The following is a 16,837-nucleotide window of genomic DNA, read 5'->3' as shown; positions in this document are numbered from 1 at the left end:
AAAACTTGATTTTGTCTCTCATTTTGATAACATGATACATTTTATTTGAGTAAAATAGCAAAATAATAATAATAATTTTTGAACATATAACAATACACCAAATATAGACAGTTTACGATATATACACCCTGGACACCAATCTGGCTCAGCAAGATATGATTTTTTTGTTGTTGCTTGTTTTGATCAGACCTAAACTAAGCAGGCTAGTGCCAGGTAATATTTGGCAGAGAACACAAGCAGTTTTATAAGTTTATGTGTTTGTTCAAAGACAGAAAATAACACAAAAAGAATTTTACAAATTTGAAAGAGTTCCATTCTTCTGTAAAACAAAACTTTAAACAGTATGAAGGATTAGGTATTACATATTGGAGATGAGACTTCAATATGAAAAAAATAATAGAAAGTGATGACAAAAATAATGACAAAAATAATGAAAGGTAAAATTAGGCTTCAAAGTCTGTTTGAATTACCACTTGGTTTTAGTGCATTGAGAATGGTTCTTTTCCAAACATTTAATTCCCCCCCCCCCCCCGACCAACTCAACATTTCAAAGTGCATTGCTGATTCAGCATTCAAAGTCATGGGTTAACTTTAAAGGTCTTGTTTAGAGTTAGAGTTTGGCCAAACATAGAATATATAGTGTGAAATTGAGTATTTTCTCCTTTTTGGCAGAACCACATATAAAATGGCAGACAGGTGGAGGTCAGAGGTTGATTTTTAGAGATCAGTGGTGTTTATGGAAGGGTTTGCAAAAGTGAGACCAGGGCTGTCCGCATCTCTCTTCTTCTCTCGCTGGGCCAATGCAGCGCCCAAAGGCTCAATGTTTAGAGAACCACTCCTGTCGTCGTCATCCTCCTCCTCTTCTTCTTCCTCAATTACCTATCGCACAACAGAAAACATAAGCACTCAAAAAACATACATAACCAAACAGCTTATAAAGACTTCAAATGCACTTGTGTCCCCAGCATTTATACATATAAGTAAATATGCTTGAAATACTGTGGAATCCAAAAGTCTGAATGCAATCACACTGAAAATCTGATTCAGGGTTTTGTAAACTTTTAGGGTAAAAAATAAAATAAAATAAAATTATGTTGTTTTTCACCAGTGGCCTCAGACTTTTGCACCCCACTGTATATTATATTAATTTTAATAATACATTTACCATCATTGGCATAGTGTCTTTCTCTGTCATGGTCATATCAATGTTGTAGTCCAGGGAGTTAAGGCTAAAACAGAACAGACACAACATACACACATAATCAGAATCTCACAAAGCAAATCTTCTGTGTGAAGTCATAAGTGACAAGGGGAACAAGTTACCAGTAGAGACATTTTGGACCAGTAAATCAAAAACATGCTTCATTGTGTGATTCAGTGTGACTCTGAGAAATATGGGGTCACCAATATCACCACATCATCTAACTAAAACTATTGCTAGTAAAACTAATAATCTACTATTGCCCATATATCAATACAAGCAGATGTTCATCTGTCATGGAGGACCACAGTATTATTTGTAGTCAAAACAATTGTAAAATGATTTTGTAGATGCAGTATAATGTGGGCTTCCATGACAAGATAAATATGCATGCAAACACTTCCGGTGTAGGTCAATGTCTTTCATCTTAAAAATAAATAAATAAATAAACCAGCAAATATGCAAAACCAGCCATGTAGCCTATTTCTTGGCTGGCCATCATGTGGTCCCATGCCATCTTTGTCCTTCTCCTCCTCCTCCACCACCTCTTCATCTTCCTCCCTGTTAAGTAAGGAGACTCTCATATGTCCTGACTACAACAACAAACATTCTCAAACTGCTGAGGTGTTGTGGCTGCAGTCTGGACAACTGAAGATGGAGGCTGAGGCCTGGGAGGGTTGTTTGGAGGACTAGGAGATGGTAGGTGCTGGGAGATGGCAGATGAAACTGATAGATCCTCTGACCATGAAGGACCTGACTCAGACTCAGGTTGAGTTACCCCTACTACTCCATGGATGTCAATACCACCACAAATGCCATCTGAAGCACTTGCGCCAAGTAGTGACAAGGCCTTTTCTTCCTCTGCTGTAAGAAGGGGGGAATCATTGGTCCCACCACTTGTTTTATTAAATGTTGTCCTCTGCAGTGCCCTTTTCCTTTTAGCAAGGCTGGCAAAGTTATTCCACTTCTTCCTGACCTCCTTCCCTGATCTTTTAATGCCCCTAGTTGCAGTCAGTTTTGTAGCAATATCCTCGCAGCCTTTTTTTTTGGTTTATTTGTATGACTTCCCTTAAACCTGCTGAAAATAATATGTTTGTATAGCTCCACCTCCACTAAAATAACATTAATCTCCTCTTTTTGAAAAATGTATTTTCTTTGGGTTTTTTTTTTGGGTTCAGCCATTTTGCTGGTGTCTCCACCAGCTAGGTTTGTGCTTTTATGGATAATTGGCCTCGTAGAAAATGCACATCATATGAAAACAATTAGGCTAAACATTTCAAAATACAAGCGTGTGCTACAATTACGAGCCATTCTACAAGGTGACATTTCAGCACTTGACATACGGACAGCGACTCTTAAGTAGCACTTAAAACACAGCGCCGTGCGATAGTGCTGAGTGTGTTGTTATGAAACGCATGTGAAATGAACACGAACGTTCGTAAAGTCGCTCGTAGAAAATGCTCGTAAGTGCTAAGATCCATCGTTATCTGGAAATGCAGCCCAGATCATTTCAGAGCAGACGTGCATATGCATAAGATCATATTTTACCTCTTACTGTCCAATATAAATATTTTCAATCACAAACTGCCTGAGAGACCAGACAAATATAATATATATTTTGTAACTAATACACTAAAAAAACAAGAAGTAAAATTTACTAAATTGACTAAAAGTTTTTGCACACATATGGAATACTTAAGTAAAATTATCAAAGAAAATAAGTAACTTTTACTTGACCAGATAAAGTAATTTTCTACTTAGTTGAAGTTTACTTTGCAATATTCTGTTTGAAAAATTCTTTCTCAAACAATATAACACCGAATTAAGCCATGCTTTTAAAGTGTATGCTTTACTTAGAACAAGTAAATAATACAGTATATATTGTGTAGACAACATATCTACATAATAGAAGTAATGTGGTACGCATCCGAACAAGGCTGTATTAATTTGGTCAAAAGTGACAGTGAATACAGTTATAATGTTACGAAAGATTTCTATTTCAAAATAAATGCTGTTCTTTTATTCATCAAAAAATCCAGAAAATAAAATAAAATAAAAATTAAGCAACACAACCTTTTTCAATGCTGATAATTAAAAAAATTATAAAAAAAGTATTGTGCACCAAATCAGCATATTAAAATAATTTCTGAAGGATCATGTGACACTGAAATTTCAGCTTTTGCATCACAGGTATAAACTACATTTAAAAATATATTCAAATAGAGAAGTTATTTTCTATTTGGAAGACATTTTATATGAAGTAAAAATATTTCACAATATTACTTTTACTGTATTTTTTAACAAATAAATGCAGCCTTGGTGAGCATAAGATACTTTTTTTTCCTATGCAAAATGTCATTTTTCCCCCCTGTGAATCCCCAGCTTGATGTGTATAGTGTACTTTCACGGTACCTCTCTCTGTCTGCGCTGGAGCCATCTTCATCAAAGCCAAGGTCTGTGGCCGTGTCAATATTCATATTCAGCACTGGGTTTGCTCTGTGGAATATCAGACAATCTCATACACCAGCCTGCTGCTGAATGCCAGTTCAAAATGATATTACACTGGGCCAGCATTTTAGGTAGCTTGTTATTTTTGTCTCACCCTTCTTTGGTGTATTTGTTGGTTCCAGGAACAACAGGCCCGGTCTTCTGATTCTGTATGACCACAGTGGCTGCTGAGTTCATGGCTTTGGCTGCCTTCAGTTTCCTCTTGTAGCTGAAGGGTAAAAGAGACCAATAGCGTAAAGTTGTAGATGGAGCGTGTTCGTGCGTGTGTGTGTGGGTGCACTGCACATCAGAAGAGCTATTTTAGAATCTGTTGAAACTAGTTAGCAGATTTGTACTGTTTGTGACCCAGACTGAGGTCAGAGGGTATTGTATAATGTTGGCTCCATGCATAATGTTGGAAACAGGTCTGACATACGGGATCATTCAAGTTCTATGAATATTACATTCACCCTACATGAGCTTCAATGTCTTCCTGTCCAATTTCAGAGGCATGACTGCTAATTTTAGCATCATACATTTTACAATCTGGCTTTAAAGTTTCTCAAAAGGTGAAATATAAACAAATGGTATACATCAAGAGACTGATAAGTTGAGCCAAAAGCATCATGCAAACACAACAGTGAGTGTTTCTTTAACATCATTAAACTATAATGGCTGGTAATTCAGCAGTTCTTACTTTCTTCTGATACACACGAGTGAGGTGGTTGTTACAACAAGAACGATCGCCAGTGCAGCCATCAAACCAATCATGATGAATACCTCAGACTTAACTCCTCCAGACTCAGTAATGGTTGTCGACTGTTAAGGGAATCAAAAAAGATTATATATATAAAAAAAAAGAATGCTTAATGTTTTGAACAACAATGTTGGCCTTCATGCTGAACTTTTGGAATATCACAATTCATCATGTGTTTTGAAAAGGGAAATTATTAACCTATTATTTTTAATTACTTACAATGCCAGTAAATCCAAGCTCAGTTAGTTGGTATCCAAATTCCCTATAGACCTCCTCTGAATTCAGGATTGAGGTCACTGCATCATAGTCAAGAGCCGTGCCATTTCTGAACACAAAATATGCCTCCACAACAGTCGTCACATCAGCTCTGCAAAGGACATAACAAATTCTGCTTTCACTGTATGGAAACCACAGTTATTTTTTGTATAATTTATATACTATTATAGTGTTTATTCATATTTTTAATTCACATATAAATCTTTTTGAAGCTTTCACAGTAATTCTGATATTTCCTTATGTCATGTTAATTTCGTTTTTTTTTTTTTTATATTCCTATTTAGCTTTATTTTTATTTCAGCTTTATAGTAATTAAGTTTTTAGTATGTTTTTTTTTTCATCTAATATTTATATTTTATTTTATTTCAGTTAACAAAAACTACTTTAATAGTTTAAGTCAACAATAACAACACTGAGTGAACATTCTTTAAAAAAGTTTCCTTTTTTGTTCCACAGAAGAAAGAAAGTCATACAGGTTTGGAAAGACATGAGAGTGAGTGAAGGATGACAATTTTTCAGTCTATAATCTATCAATTAATACAAACCGACTTGGATTCATTATTCTATGATGTACACGCCACCTGCTGGATCTTACAAATTCCAACATCGGAAGGAAATGAAAAATTCAGATATTTCTGCCGTACATATGAGATTCAATTTAGTTTACTGTCTGTATATATGTATAAATGGGGGTGTGGGTGGTGGAATCTTACCGTTGAGTACCATCCTCAGGATATACACTAAAGAATTCCACCGTTGCTTTTGTAGCACTTGTCAGAATACTGTAAGAGATATATCATACACATTTACTTTTTTGGACTGAATCTTTGTTTAAAAAAAAAAGTATTAAATAAATAAACAGACTATAATCATGATTCATATTTCCTTACTTTCTGATTTTAGCCAAATTCTCATTGACGTCAGACACAGGCGCATTAAATCTGAGACTGACTCTGTAGGAGCTGTCAACTGTGAGAAGCTGCAAAACAATGCAATTAGAAATTGACCAAAACAAACAAGACTGACTGAATGAATGAATGAATGAATGAATGAATGAATGAATGAATGAATGAATGAATGAATGAATGAATGAATGAATTGTAAGGGTGAAAATTCTCTACCTCAACCACAGAGACGGATGTGAAAACGCCGTCAGATGCCTCCACCTCCACCATGTATTTCCCTTTTTTATTATTTGTCATTGCCTGCTGGGACCTGGACATTATAAAGAGGCATTTGCTTGTTTATCTTGAGTTAGTTTCTTTGTGCGTTTACAATCACTTGTTCTCAGTGACGCGTAAAGCAATAAATCAGTTATTCCCTAACCAGGGACATCGACATTTTGACTGATTTTCTGATTCTGTTTTGACTTCCTTCAACGTGGACAAATAATTTGATGTTGAAAACTTGTTGCATCGCATCAATAAGGACTTACATAAAGGAATTACAAACAGGTTCCAAATGTTAATTTCTCACCTTATATGTGTACTGAAGATTCCTTCAGCATCTTCCTGAGCGGGAGAGTCAGCAGCAAGAAAATTGTCTGTGGAATTCCTGTCACTGCCGATAAAGATCACTTTGGTAACTTTAAAGTTGATTTTCCTGTTCTTTTCATCCGTGTCTCTGTCTTTGGCCTTAATAGTGTAAGAGGAAATAAACACAGGGAACATACTTTATGGAGACGTAGAGACATTGCATTCTGACTTAAACAATTACATAACAGTGGATAGATGTATATTACAGTACAAAGAGTGACAGATATAAAGAGACCTCAAATTGTCAATGAGTAAACTATCACACTTACATAAACTCTGGCGACAGACGTGCCCGTGTCTACTTTTTCAATGACTACAACTGGAGAAGCAGAAATATGTTCAAACTTTTTGAAAGCATAATATACATTTACTTAGTATACATTTATGCTTTAATTCACATCAAAACATGGTCACGGTGAAATAAAAAAAAAATAAAAAAAATTTTACCAAAGAAATCCTGCGAGGCAATAAACTCTGGGGCGTTGTCGTTGATATCCACAATATTAATAGTCACGTCCCCTATAAACAGGTGAACAGTATTTTATTAATATTTAATGCACTCAATAGTAAAGGTACTGGTCAGTATAAGAGAGGAGATGGGAAAATATATATATAAAAAAATGAAAATGTGATATGTTAAACTTGAAGGAATAGTGCACCTAAAAAAATTATAATTCATCCTCGGTTGTTTGAGTCCTGTATTTTTCTTCATTTTTAGGGTTCAAAGTTTGAAATCACCGATGACAAAGGAGTGTCACATGACCAATCATGATATGGCAAGTTAGAAATTGAATTTAAAAGCAAAATGGAGCAAACATTGGAAAATGGAAATTATCATCCCATTTTTTTCTATGGAAAACACCTGTTGTGCTCCATGGAATTAAGAAAATTATACAAACTAAAACATTTTGGAGATGAGCTATTCCTTTAACAACAAAACATACTACGAAAAAAAAAAAAGACAGTTTAAGACAGTAAGAAGCAACAAAACACACCTTCAGTACTGTTCTCCCCCTTCTCAGTTAGAAGATCCACCACCATGGCAGTCAAGAACACTTTATCACATTTCTCATAGTCAATATCATAACTACTAATCGCTTTCACATCGCCGTTACGCTCAACTTTGAACCACTCCTCTGGACACGGCCCTTTGGTGCCATTGCACTGGCATTCAGTAGAAATAAGCTCATATTCTAGATGGTGTTTGGTGTCCACATCTTTGCCTTCGATTGTTATCAGAGGCTCTGGCAAGCTGCTGTTCTCATTTACATTCAGGATCATGCCGGATGGGAATACAGGCGGAGTGTCGTTAACATCATCCACTATCACTTGCACATCAATTGTAGCCTTGTTTTGACCCAAGTCTGAGGCCTCCACCTTCAGATTATAAGTCTTGCGGTCACTTTCGTAGTCCAGCTCAATTGCAGGATCCACCGTGATGTTGCCTCTGTAACCTTCACTGAGGGACTCAGAAAATAATATGAAACTCCCCAAACTGCCATCAGTGATGCTGAAAATGATGCGGTTATTTAAGTCCGTTTGGTCGGCGTCGCTAGCCAGCAGAGAGCCAACCAATATGCCTAAAAGGGACAATAAGAAGTGTCGGTTTTCACAAGATATTTAGCAAATAATTTCATAAAAAGAATTACTTAAAATCGTAATGAAATCTGTTCCGAAAAAGCACAACAATCTACTTGCCTCTTTCACTTTCCTTTACATGAAAGGGTTTGGGAGTAGGATCCAGGAACTGTGGAGGATTGTCGTTTTCATCCTGGGAAAAAGAAAAATTAAAGTTAATTAATTATATTATTGAATTATAAATATATGCAAAGGTATACACATTTAAAATGTATACGTATAATTGCGAAGTCACATCAATAAATGGTCAAATTCAGCTTAACTAAATTTGCTTTGCGGGGGCACTTGCATGAAGTACCGTAGTTACATCTCTAACTGTACACATGCCGGATTCTCACCTCAATGTTGATGGTCACATTGGCTGATGAGGACAGGGATGGTGTGCCCATGTCTGAAGCGAGCACCGTCAAATCAATCACACCCTTTAGAAGAGGGTCCATGGCTTCACGGTCCAACTGACCATTGTTTTTAAGCAAACCAGTGTTCGGGTCTATGGTGAAGTTACTACTGAAAAAGCTGTCCACAATGTGATACTGGATTTTGCTGTTTGGCGTATTTGGCTTATCTCCGTCTATAGCCTATAAAAAATTCAAAAATAGGTCTTAGAAAATAAGGAGACTTCTATTACATGGTAGTTACATGGATAAAAGTGTCATACAGAACATTCACACAATTTGTTTTCATCATTTGAGATGTCTACGCTGCTTTTTGAATCACAGTTACATCCATAAAGTCACCTTAATTTGAAGCTCAAAATTGTTGTTCTCTTTTACATAGGCCTCATAAACTTCTCTGTTCATCTCTGGTGTCTGATCATTCATATCCATAATGTCGATCATCACAACAATGCTACCAGTCTGGTTGTTTGAATCTAAGGCCTGCAGGGTGGGTGAGTAGGAATTGGTGCCTTCCCAGTCAAGACGTGATCCATTTTTTACATAGATAGTTCCATTATTTCCATAGACATCAAATAATGACCGCCTAAAGTCAGTTTGAGAAGGAAAAAATGTAAAACATTTTTTGAAGTCATCTTCATCTTTTTTATGCTCGAGTATGATTTAAATACATTTAACCCTGAACAGTCACATATTTAGCTAGAAACTTGCACTGACTAAGTAAATAATTTTGGCTTAACCAAATTATATCAGACTGAATATTCAACATACATGCTTTCTGGCATCAATCTGTAAGTGATTTTGCCATCATCCAAGGCATCGGCATCTGTTGCCTGTCAAAGCAAAACATTAGTGAGTGCAAGATACAATTTTACTCACCACGACAAGATAAAGGTAAAAGGCAAGTGCACTTACAGTAATGGTAGCCACAAAAGTTCCATCTTCACAGTTTTCAAAAACCTCTGCATTATAAACCTCCTCCTTAAATGTAGGAAAGTTGTCATTTATATCATTGATGTTAATGGTGACAGAGGCCGTAGAGGTGAAGTCTGCACTGGCATCTTTAGCAATAATCTAAGAAGATATAATAAAGCATAAAAAGTGCATTTTATCATAATTTTGATTCAACAGTTGTTTTTTGATTGGTATAAAGTACATATTCTTTCTACTACAAAGAGGTTTTCTGAACACTACCCCTCTTTGACTATGTTTAGGAAAATAGATAGTCTCATCCTAAACTCGCAGCATTGGTTGAAGTTAGATTAGAGTAACTAACATTTTTGACAAAATATGGACAGCTTTTTTTTTTTTCTTTTTTTTTTGTTTTTTTGACTTGACCAATGAAAATAGTTCAGATAAAATGTTGTGAACCATAGAAGTGAAATTCAAAGTAGTGAACACAAAGACTGAAACATCCAATGCTGTGATACAAAATAATTGAGTATAAACATTATACTACTTGCATAAAGTTAATGGTTGTTGTTTTATGGCTAGTTACAGACATAATTGCCATGCAGTTTAAAATAATCAAACATTTCCTGGTTTCCAAGAAGTCCCCAATATTTGTTCCTGGTATGCTCTTCAATATCTGTAATCACTCTAAAAGTAATTGAGCTTAAAGGGTTAGTTCACCCAAAAATGAAAATTCTGTCAGTAATTACTCACCCTCATGTTGTTCCAACCCCGTAAGACCTTCGTTCATCTTCGAAACACAAATTAAGATATTTTTGATTAAATCTGAGAGCTGTTTCACTCCTCCATAAGCTTCTAAGACATTATAACTTGCTGGCCCAGAAAATGCATTAAAGACATCGTTAATATAGTCCAAGTGACTACAGTGGCTCAAACTTAAGTTTATAAAGCGACGAGAATACTTTTTGTGCGCAAAAAAACACAAAAATAACGACTTTATTCCACTAGCGCGTCTGTGTTATACGTCACACATAGGCTCACTATTGGGCGACGCTGGTCATGTGTGTCATGCGTGTGATGCACAACACAGAAGCGCCACGCAGTTACACTACGTGAAAAAACTCAAGGCCCAGAGAGAAGGAAATGAATAGTGGAATAAAGTCGTTATTTTTGTTGTTTTTTTGCGCACAAAAAGTATTCTCGTCGCTTTATAAACTTAAGATTGAGCCACTGGAGTCACTTGGACTATATTAACGATGTCTTTAATGCATTTTCTGGGCCAGCAAGTTATAGTGTCTTAGAAGCCTATGGAGGAGTGAGCCAGCTCTCAGATTTAATCAAAAATATCTTAATTTGTGTTCCGAAGATGAACGAAGGTCTTACGGGGTTGGAACAACATGAGGGTGAGTAACTAATTACTGACAGAATTTTCATTTTTGGGTGAACTAACCCTTTAAGTAGGCAAAGTCCTTTTCACAAAGATAATTCTGGCATCTTCCAAAGTAACAGACTGGTTATCTTATTTGGTTAATCTCCAGAGACACACCTTCAAATACATACCTCAACATACATTACTGTCTTCTTCTCATAATCAACAGCAAGAGAATCTCTTATTGTCACTTGTACAAGACTGTCTCCCAACACAGAACTGGGACTGACATGGAACGCATCCTTATCGGGTCCAGCAAGTTCGAGAATAAACCTGCTGTTTTGCCCCTGGATCATAAATAAGTTAAACATCAACAAATAAAACAAAATAACAGTCATCATTTCAATAAAAAAATAAAAAAAGGAATCTTCTCAGAAGAAATCATCCAAGTGTTGTAACTACAAACCTGGTCTGGATCTTTGACTCTTATATTCAGATCATTTACTGCCAGTCCTGCAGACGAATGCTCATCAACCTTGCCTGTGAAGCTGTTTTTCTGCGTGCAGGTTTCTCTCTCACACTCATAAAATTCAGGGCCATTGTCATTGATGTCGCCAATAGAAATCTCTAAATCTGATACTGTGCTCGCAATAACTCCATCCACATTAAATTGTGTCTCACTTGCCTGAAGTACAGGAAGAAAACAAATGAGCAAAAAATAAAAAAGTGCAGTTCATAGAAATCAAAGAATATGATTGGTACTTAAATTTTAAAGTTAAAAGTATTTAGTGCTATTGGTTTGCCGTCAAATAGTAATCACTCTGATATTATGATAACAGGATACCATCAAATCTCAGTAAACTCACCTTTATGCGCAGTACTACAGTAGCACCTATATCCAGTAACTCCTCACGGTCAAATTTAGTTTTGACAGATATTTCACCAGTATCCTCCTTGATTTGGAACAGGTCTGGTGCATTAGTACCTGTGTAAAAGGACAAAATAATAGAGACAAAATGTCATTTAATTGGCCAAGAAAAAGCTGTTTTATTAAGGGTGTCCAAAACTACTTAATATATCTTAATGATGGGTAACAGTGAATGGGGTATTTTTTACCATTTTAGAGACAAAATATAAAGTTCATATTTCAAAGTTCAAGCGCATCTTTAAAATAAAATTTCCAGCTGACTCACTTTCAATGCTGTAGAGGATTTTGTCGTTGATCCCAATGTCTGGATCTATGGCTCTCGCAGTAAAGACTGATACACCCTGAGATGGAGCAGCATATGGTGAGAGGGTCAAAGGTGAGAGGTCATTCAGTGGATCTCAGATGTTTTTGCTTTGTGATCCAGATTTTACATTAGACAACATCAAGCGGTACCCCAAACACAGTACCAAAACTGTTTAGCTTACAAAGTAACACTGAAATAAATATTGAAATGTATTAATATGAACTGCATAGTCGATTAAGGTTGAAAACTTAAAACAAATTTAGTAAAAACCAAAGCAAAAAACAGTACAGCCTGTACAAATCAATGAAACACTTGTGGGTCTGTCTTTATTTTGCAAGTGCTTTTTTCTTTTTTAAATTTAATTTAATTTTATATTTTATTTTATTATTTGCATTTAGCATTGATTTTTTGCATTGTGATGTACAAGTAGTAAAATACAGCATGACAAAATTAATTTTAAAACAAAACATACACCACTCACCACATCCGAATTCTCGGCAATAGTAGCAAAGTTAGGTAAATTCAGAAACTGTGGGTTGATATCCGCCACATCTTTAACCGTAATGAATGCAAATGCTGCTGTAGATTGAACCACGTCTTTACCATGCAATATTCCACCACCATCCTGACAAAACCAATGAACACTTAGCACATGACACAGTCAATGTATGTAGATTTTCAGATTGCTTTTTGCTTGTTTTGCTAGTAAGAATTATTTGATAACTTTTTTTTTACTACTTGATTGTGCATTCCATACACAGATATCTTCCCTCAATCATTTTCTAAAAACAGTCCATCACTTATCTAAATATGATTACTTCACATATAAATACTCACAGATGCATTGATTCGTATCTGATAGAAAGGGCTTTTCCCAGTGTAGTTTAAAGCTCCCACCAGGACAACAGTTCCAGAGGTCGCAGAAATTGAAAACAGGTCTTTCCCTTCATTCGGTACCACCTAAGACAAACATACTGTGTTATGAATACAATTAATGTGAGATGTGAGAGTGAAAATGCAATTTATGCCATGGAAGGGAACATACATCATCAATTTTGTAGGACACTATAGAAGCTGTGCCAAAATCATCATCTGTGGCGTTGACTCTGAACAGTTCACTGCCCATAGCTACATTCTGAAGGAGGGAATGGGAAAACATCATGTATAAATGTGAAAAAAAATAAACTGACACACATAGTCAATTCTTGAAGATTGCTCTTTGCTCAGAGACAAAGAGTAAAGTTAAATTGGAGTAGATTACAGACAGAATTAGCCCAGTTCACATTCACACATTCACACAAGATCAACACCATCACAGCTCGTAAACCTCAACTCCTCTTAAACGATTAGATTCCGTCAGCATTTACTCACACTCATATTGTCCTAAACTCGTTTGACTTTCTTCCACAGAAGATGCAGAATAATCTACTTGTCACTCATTCAGTTAAATTATGTTGACTGAAACTTTCAAGCTTCAAAGTGGACTCAATTGCACCATCAAAATATATAAAAGTGGTCTATACGATATCAGTCTTCTGTCATTCAGACTTAAATTCGTCGTTTTACACTCATAATATTTGGATAAAGTGTGTTGTTTACTTCTAAATGCAAGTCGAGAATAGGAGGATTTGTGAATGAATCACGGATCAACCAGATCTAGTTCACAAAATAATGATTTGTTCAAACCCAGTGGCAGTATTTAGGCGGTGTGTAATATTGGGTGATATAATATTGTATACTGTCTAGAAAAAAAACAATACTGATATTTTGTTTCTTTGGCTTTCAGGTTTTACCAGTTATAATAAGACTTGAATGGCAATGGCTGTTATGCACTATGATGCTGATATAATGCATTTTAATGAATAACGAGAAAATGTATAATTATAAATATTGTTTAATGAAAAAAAAAAGAAGAAGAAAAAAAGATGTGTAATCTCGAAGGATTCCAGGTTTCAACAAATAAATTAGAATTGAACTGTAATGATTTATGACTGCTGTGTATGCCTAATAATGTTATAGGCCTAAAACATTAAGATTTGAATAGGATAATTAAATGTTGTATTCTGTGGCTTCCAGACTGTAGCAGTAATCTGCAGCTAATAGAGCGATTTGCTATCTTTTTCCGCTCAGTAAGTCCTAATGTACGTTTACTTGTGTGATATAACATAAAATATAGCACATTTATTCACAAGAACGCACTAATCCACAAGAAACTGTGCGCAACGTAAACTGACATATAGGTAGCCTACTCATAACACTCTGAACGCTGAAAAAATTGTATTTAAGCTATGCAATGAGCAATGACTACAGAATACTGGTGAAATATAGTACTCAAATAATATTGGCTGCTTTTATTATACTCGCTTTTTGCCTAGCATCATGAGCGCCGCGTTTTTAAAACACATTTTAAACAGTACCTGTTCTGGCCAGTAGATGGGGCTGTTGTCAATCGTAAGATTTCAACAAACCGCCTATGCTAATAATAACTGTGCAGAGTTTACAACTTGAACTTGTAAATTTAGCGTAGGGCCTATATATTTTTGGATAAATTAAATATACAATACAATAATATATCATTTCATTGTATAAACTTTTCCAACCCAAGCAACGACCCTGTTGTGGAAGACATGAGGGTGAGTAGGCTAAATGACAAAAGTTGTTATATTGAATGTTATATAACGGGCTCATGATAAACTCACCTCTAGGACCTCTACGTTGTAGGGCAGACCTCTGAATACAGGTGCGTTATCATTAGCATCTATCACAGGAATATAAACGATTTTTGTCACCTAAAAGGGCAGAGGTACGTATTAGGATACAGGAAAGTGAATTTTCTGACCAATGTAATACTTTCATATTCCCAACTTACATCCGCATAAACGCCATCATTCACCACAACATCTATTTGTAAGAGGACTTTTGTCTGAAAGAAAACACAGACATTCATAAACGTAACTGATTGTCTTTCATGAAGAGTAATTATAATAAAATTGTTGTGGAAATTATTCCCAATTGTTGTCCTTCATCTCAATTCAGAAATAGAAGGCAGACCTTTACATTCTTAACTAACTAGCTACCTCTCTGTCCAGCAGACTCTTGATCTTGACTTCACCAGTGCCTTTGTTGACGTCAAAATAACTAGCGTCGGTTCCAGTGATACCATATGTTAGAGTGTCATTATCCTGATCATATGCAATAATTTGAAATGCCACTTCGTCTGTCAGGTTAAAAGATCATTGGGAAAATGTTACATCCAGGCATAGAAAAAGTAATGCAAAATGGGATTGAGTTTAAAAGTTGAGACTGAAACTAGGGCTGATGTACAGACCTATTTTAAGATCTTCTCTCAGCTCTACCACAGCCATGTCAATCACAGGGACAGAATTACAATACGCTGCAGAAAACACAAATATGAACCAGCATGTGAGTCATAAGAAAGCAATTGTAAGAAAACAAATCTTATTTTAAAGAACCAAGTTTTCGAGTTCTTCTCTGTAAATGACAGTGAAACTTAATCACATTGGCTTCTCTCCGCTCAAGACTATCATTGTTAGATTTGGACTTTGAGCTAGTGCAGTATAACAAGTCACATCTTATTGATAGATGAAATGGACACTGACTAATTCTCAGATACTCACCAGAAGCTAAAAAACTGAAAAGGAGAAGTAAAGGTGTCCCCATCCTCCCCATGTCTGTCTATAAGGCTGTAATATCAAAGAAACGAAACACAAAATCACCACTGAATGCAAAAATAATTTCCACCTCCAAAATTATAGAAGATAGAACTTTGATTATTTTGCTATAGTGGTTTATTTTTCAAATGTTATGAAACAAAAAGAAAGCACAAGACTTAATACTTATTAATAGTTACAAAACTGTAATAACTAAGTAATTAATAGCCTAGTAACAAAATCAGTCTAGTTTTTTTAAATTTTCGGGACTCCTTACATTTCAAGCCCTGGAATGGCTGAGTATCATAAATAACATACTTGCACCGATTTTTCATTTAGAATACAAATAACTAAATAAAATCACAAATTATTTCTTTTTTAAATCTGAAATATTTCTCCTTGACTATGAGATTAGATTTGTCAAGACATCATCAGTCTACAATCAAAATTGAATTAAATCTCAGTACAAACCCATCATTCATGAAAAAGTAATCTATGCGAATAAAGTTTATTCCGGATATAGGCTATTGTTCTAAATGGCAGTAACTGAATATAAACAGATATAATAAGAGAAAAATGATATGGTTGATGAAGACTTACCGTGCCCAATCTGCTCTTTTAGTGCTATTCCGACAAGTGGCGTTCTTCAAATGAGGGTACAATATATAATATATGAGACCTTTGTCTAGTGCATCACTGGCTATTACTGTCCTTCAGTTGTAAACATTAATCATTAACAACGCTGGGGAGAAAAGCCTGCGTGCTTAATTCGGTCTTCGCACCCTGTAGACAGATGATAAAGCTGCTCAGTGGCACCACATTATCAGATCCTAAAACAGTGTTCAGAGAATGGTTTAGCGGAGCAGCAAGTCTGGGTAGGCAAACAAATGTCAGAACAGATTATGTCTAGAATAATCCAGTCCATTCACACATTAATTCAGCAACTCCTGAGCAAACTCAAAGACACAAGATTATTGATGGCCGCATGGAATAGAAAATAACTGGAACCTTTTTATTATACTTGATTAGATGAGATCATAAAAACTATATAAGAAACCAGAGGACAACAACACCATTTCTAGTGAAGTGTTATAGAGCATCTGCTTCCTAAGCCAACTACTGAACCATACAGGTTTTATTTTCTGGCTCTTTCTTGGCATCACCCCAGTGAGCTGGACATAAATGTGGTGTGAGAGATTCCAGGGAGCAAATGAGTTCATTAGCTATTCAAGAACCTCCCTACTCTCTGCCCGGCTCTAATGAGCCCACTTCCCTCGTGGGCCTTCATAATTAACGAGAGAAAGACAAAAGATAACTCTCCCCTGGGAGAATCTTTACCGCTACCAAACAAAAACAATGGAGGA

General features: G+C 35.7%; 1 protein-coding gene across 1 annotated transcript; it reads right to left on the bottom strand.

The window, feature by feature from the left end:
• Positions 1 to 11: 11 nt before the first annotated feature.
• Positions 12 to 16,146, bottom strand: cdhr2 (cadherin related family member 2). Its single transcript, XM_082177678.1, has 31 exons — positions 16,074 to 16,146; positions 15,441 to 15,506; positions 15,131 to 15,196; positions 14,880 to 15,019; positions 14,672 to 14,725; positions 14,502 to 14,591; positions 12,848 to 12,937; positions 12,640 to 12,762; positions 12,284 to 12,427; positions 11,764 to 11,839; positions 11,437 to 11,555; positions 11,037 to 11,255; positions 10,762 to 10,917; positions 9,205 to 9,363; positions 9,061 to 9,122; positions 8,632 to 8,875; positions 8,233 to 8,472; positions 7,955 to 8,027; positions 7,252 to 7,836; positions 6,704 to 6,775; positions 6,526 to 6,575; positions 6,198 to 6,355; positions 5,843 to 5,936; positions 5,612 to 5,700; positions 5,435 to 5,503; positions 4,665 to 4,812; positions 4,386 to 4,507; positions 3,804 to 3,917; positions 3,614 to 3,697; positions 1,166 to 1,229; positions 12 to 879 (listed from the first exon to the last, which is right to left on the bottom strand). Exons 2-31 carry the CDS (start codon positions 15,490 to 15,492, stop codon positions 718 to 720), a joined length of 3,918 nt encoding a protein of 1,305 aa, XP_082033804.1. The 5' UTR covers positions 15,493 to 15,506; positions 16,074 to 16,146; the 3' UTR covers positions 12 to 717.
• Between the last annotated feature and the right edge of the window lie 691 nt (positions 16,147 to 16,837).

Source organism: Leuciscus leuciscus (genome assembly GCF_965113295.1).
Source record: "Leuciscus leuciscus genome assembly, chromosome: 8".
NCBI lineage: Eukaryota > Metazoa > Chordata > Actinopteri > Cypriniformes > Leuciscidae > Leuciscus > Leuciscus leuciscus.
Note: the sequence above shows the minus strand (reverse complement) of the source record. Positions and strands in the feature narration are given on the sequence as shown.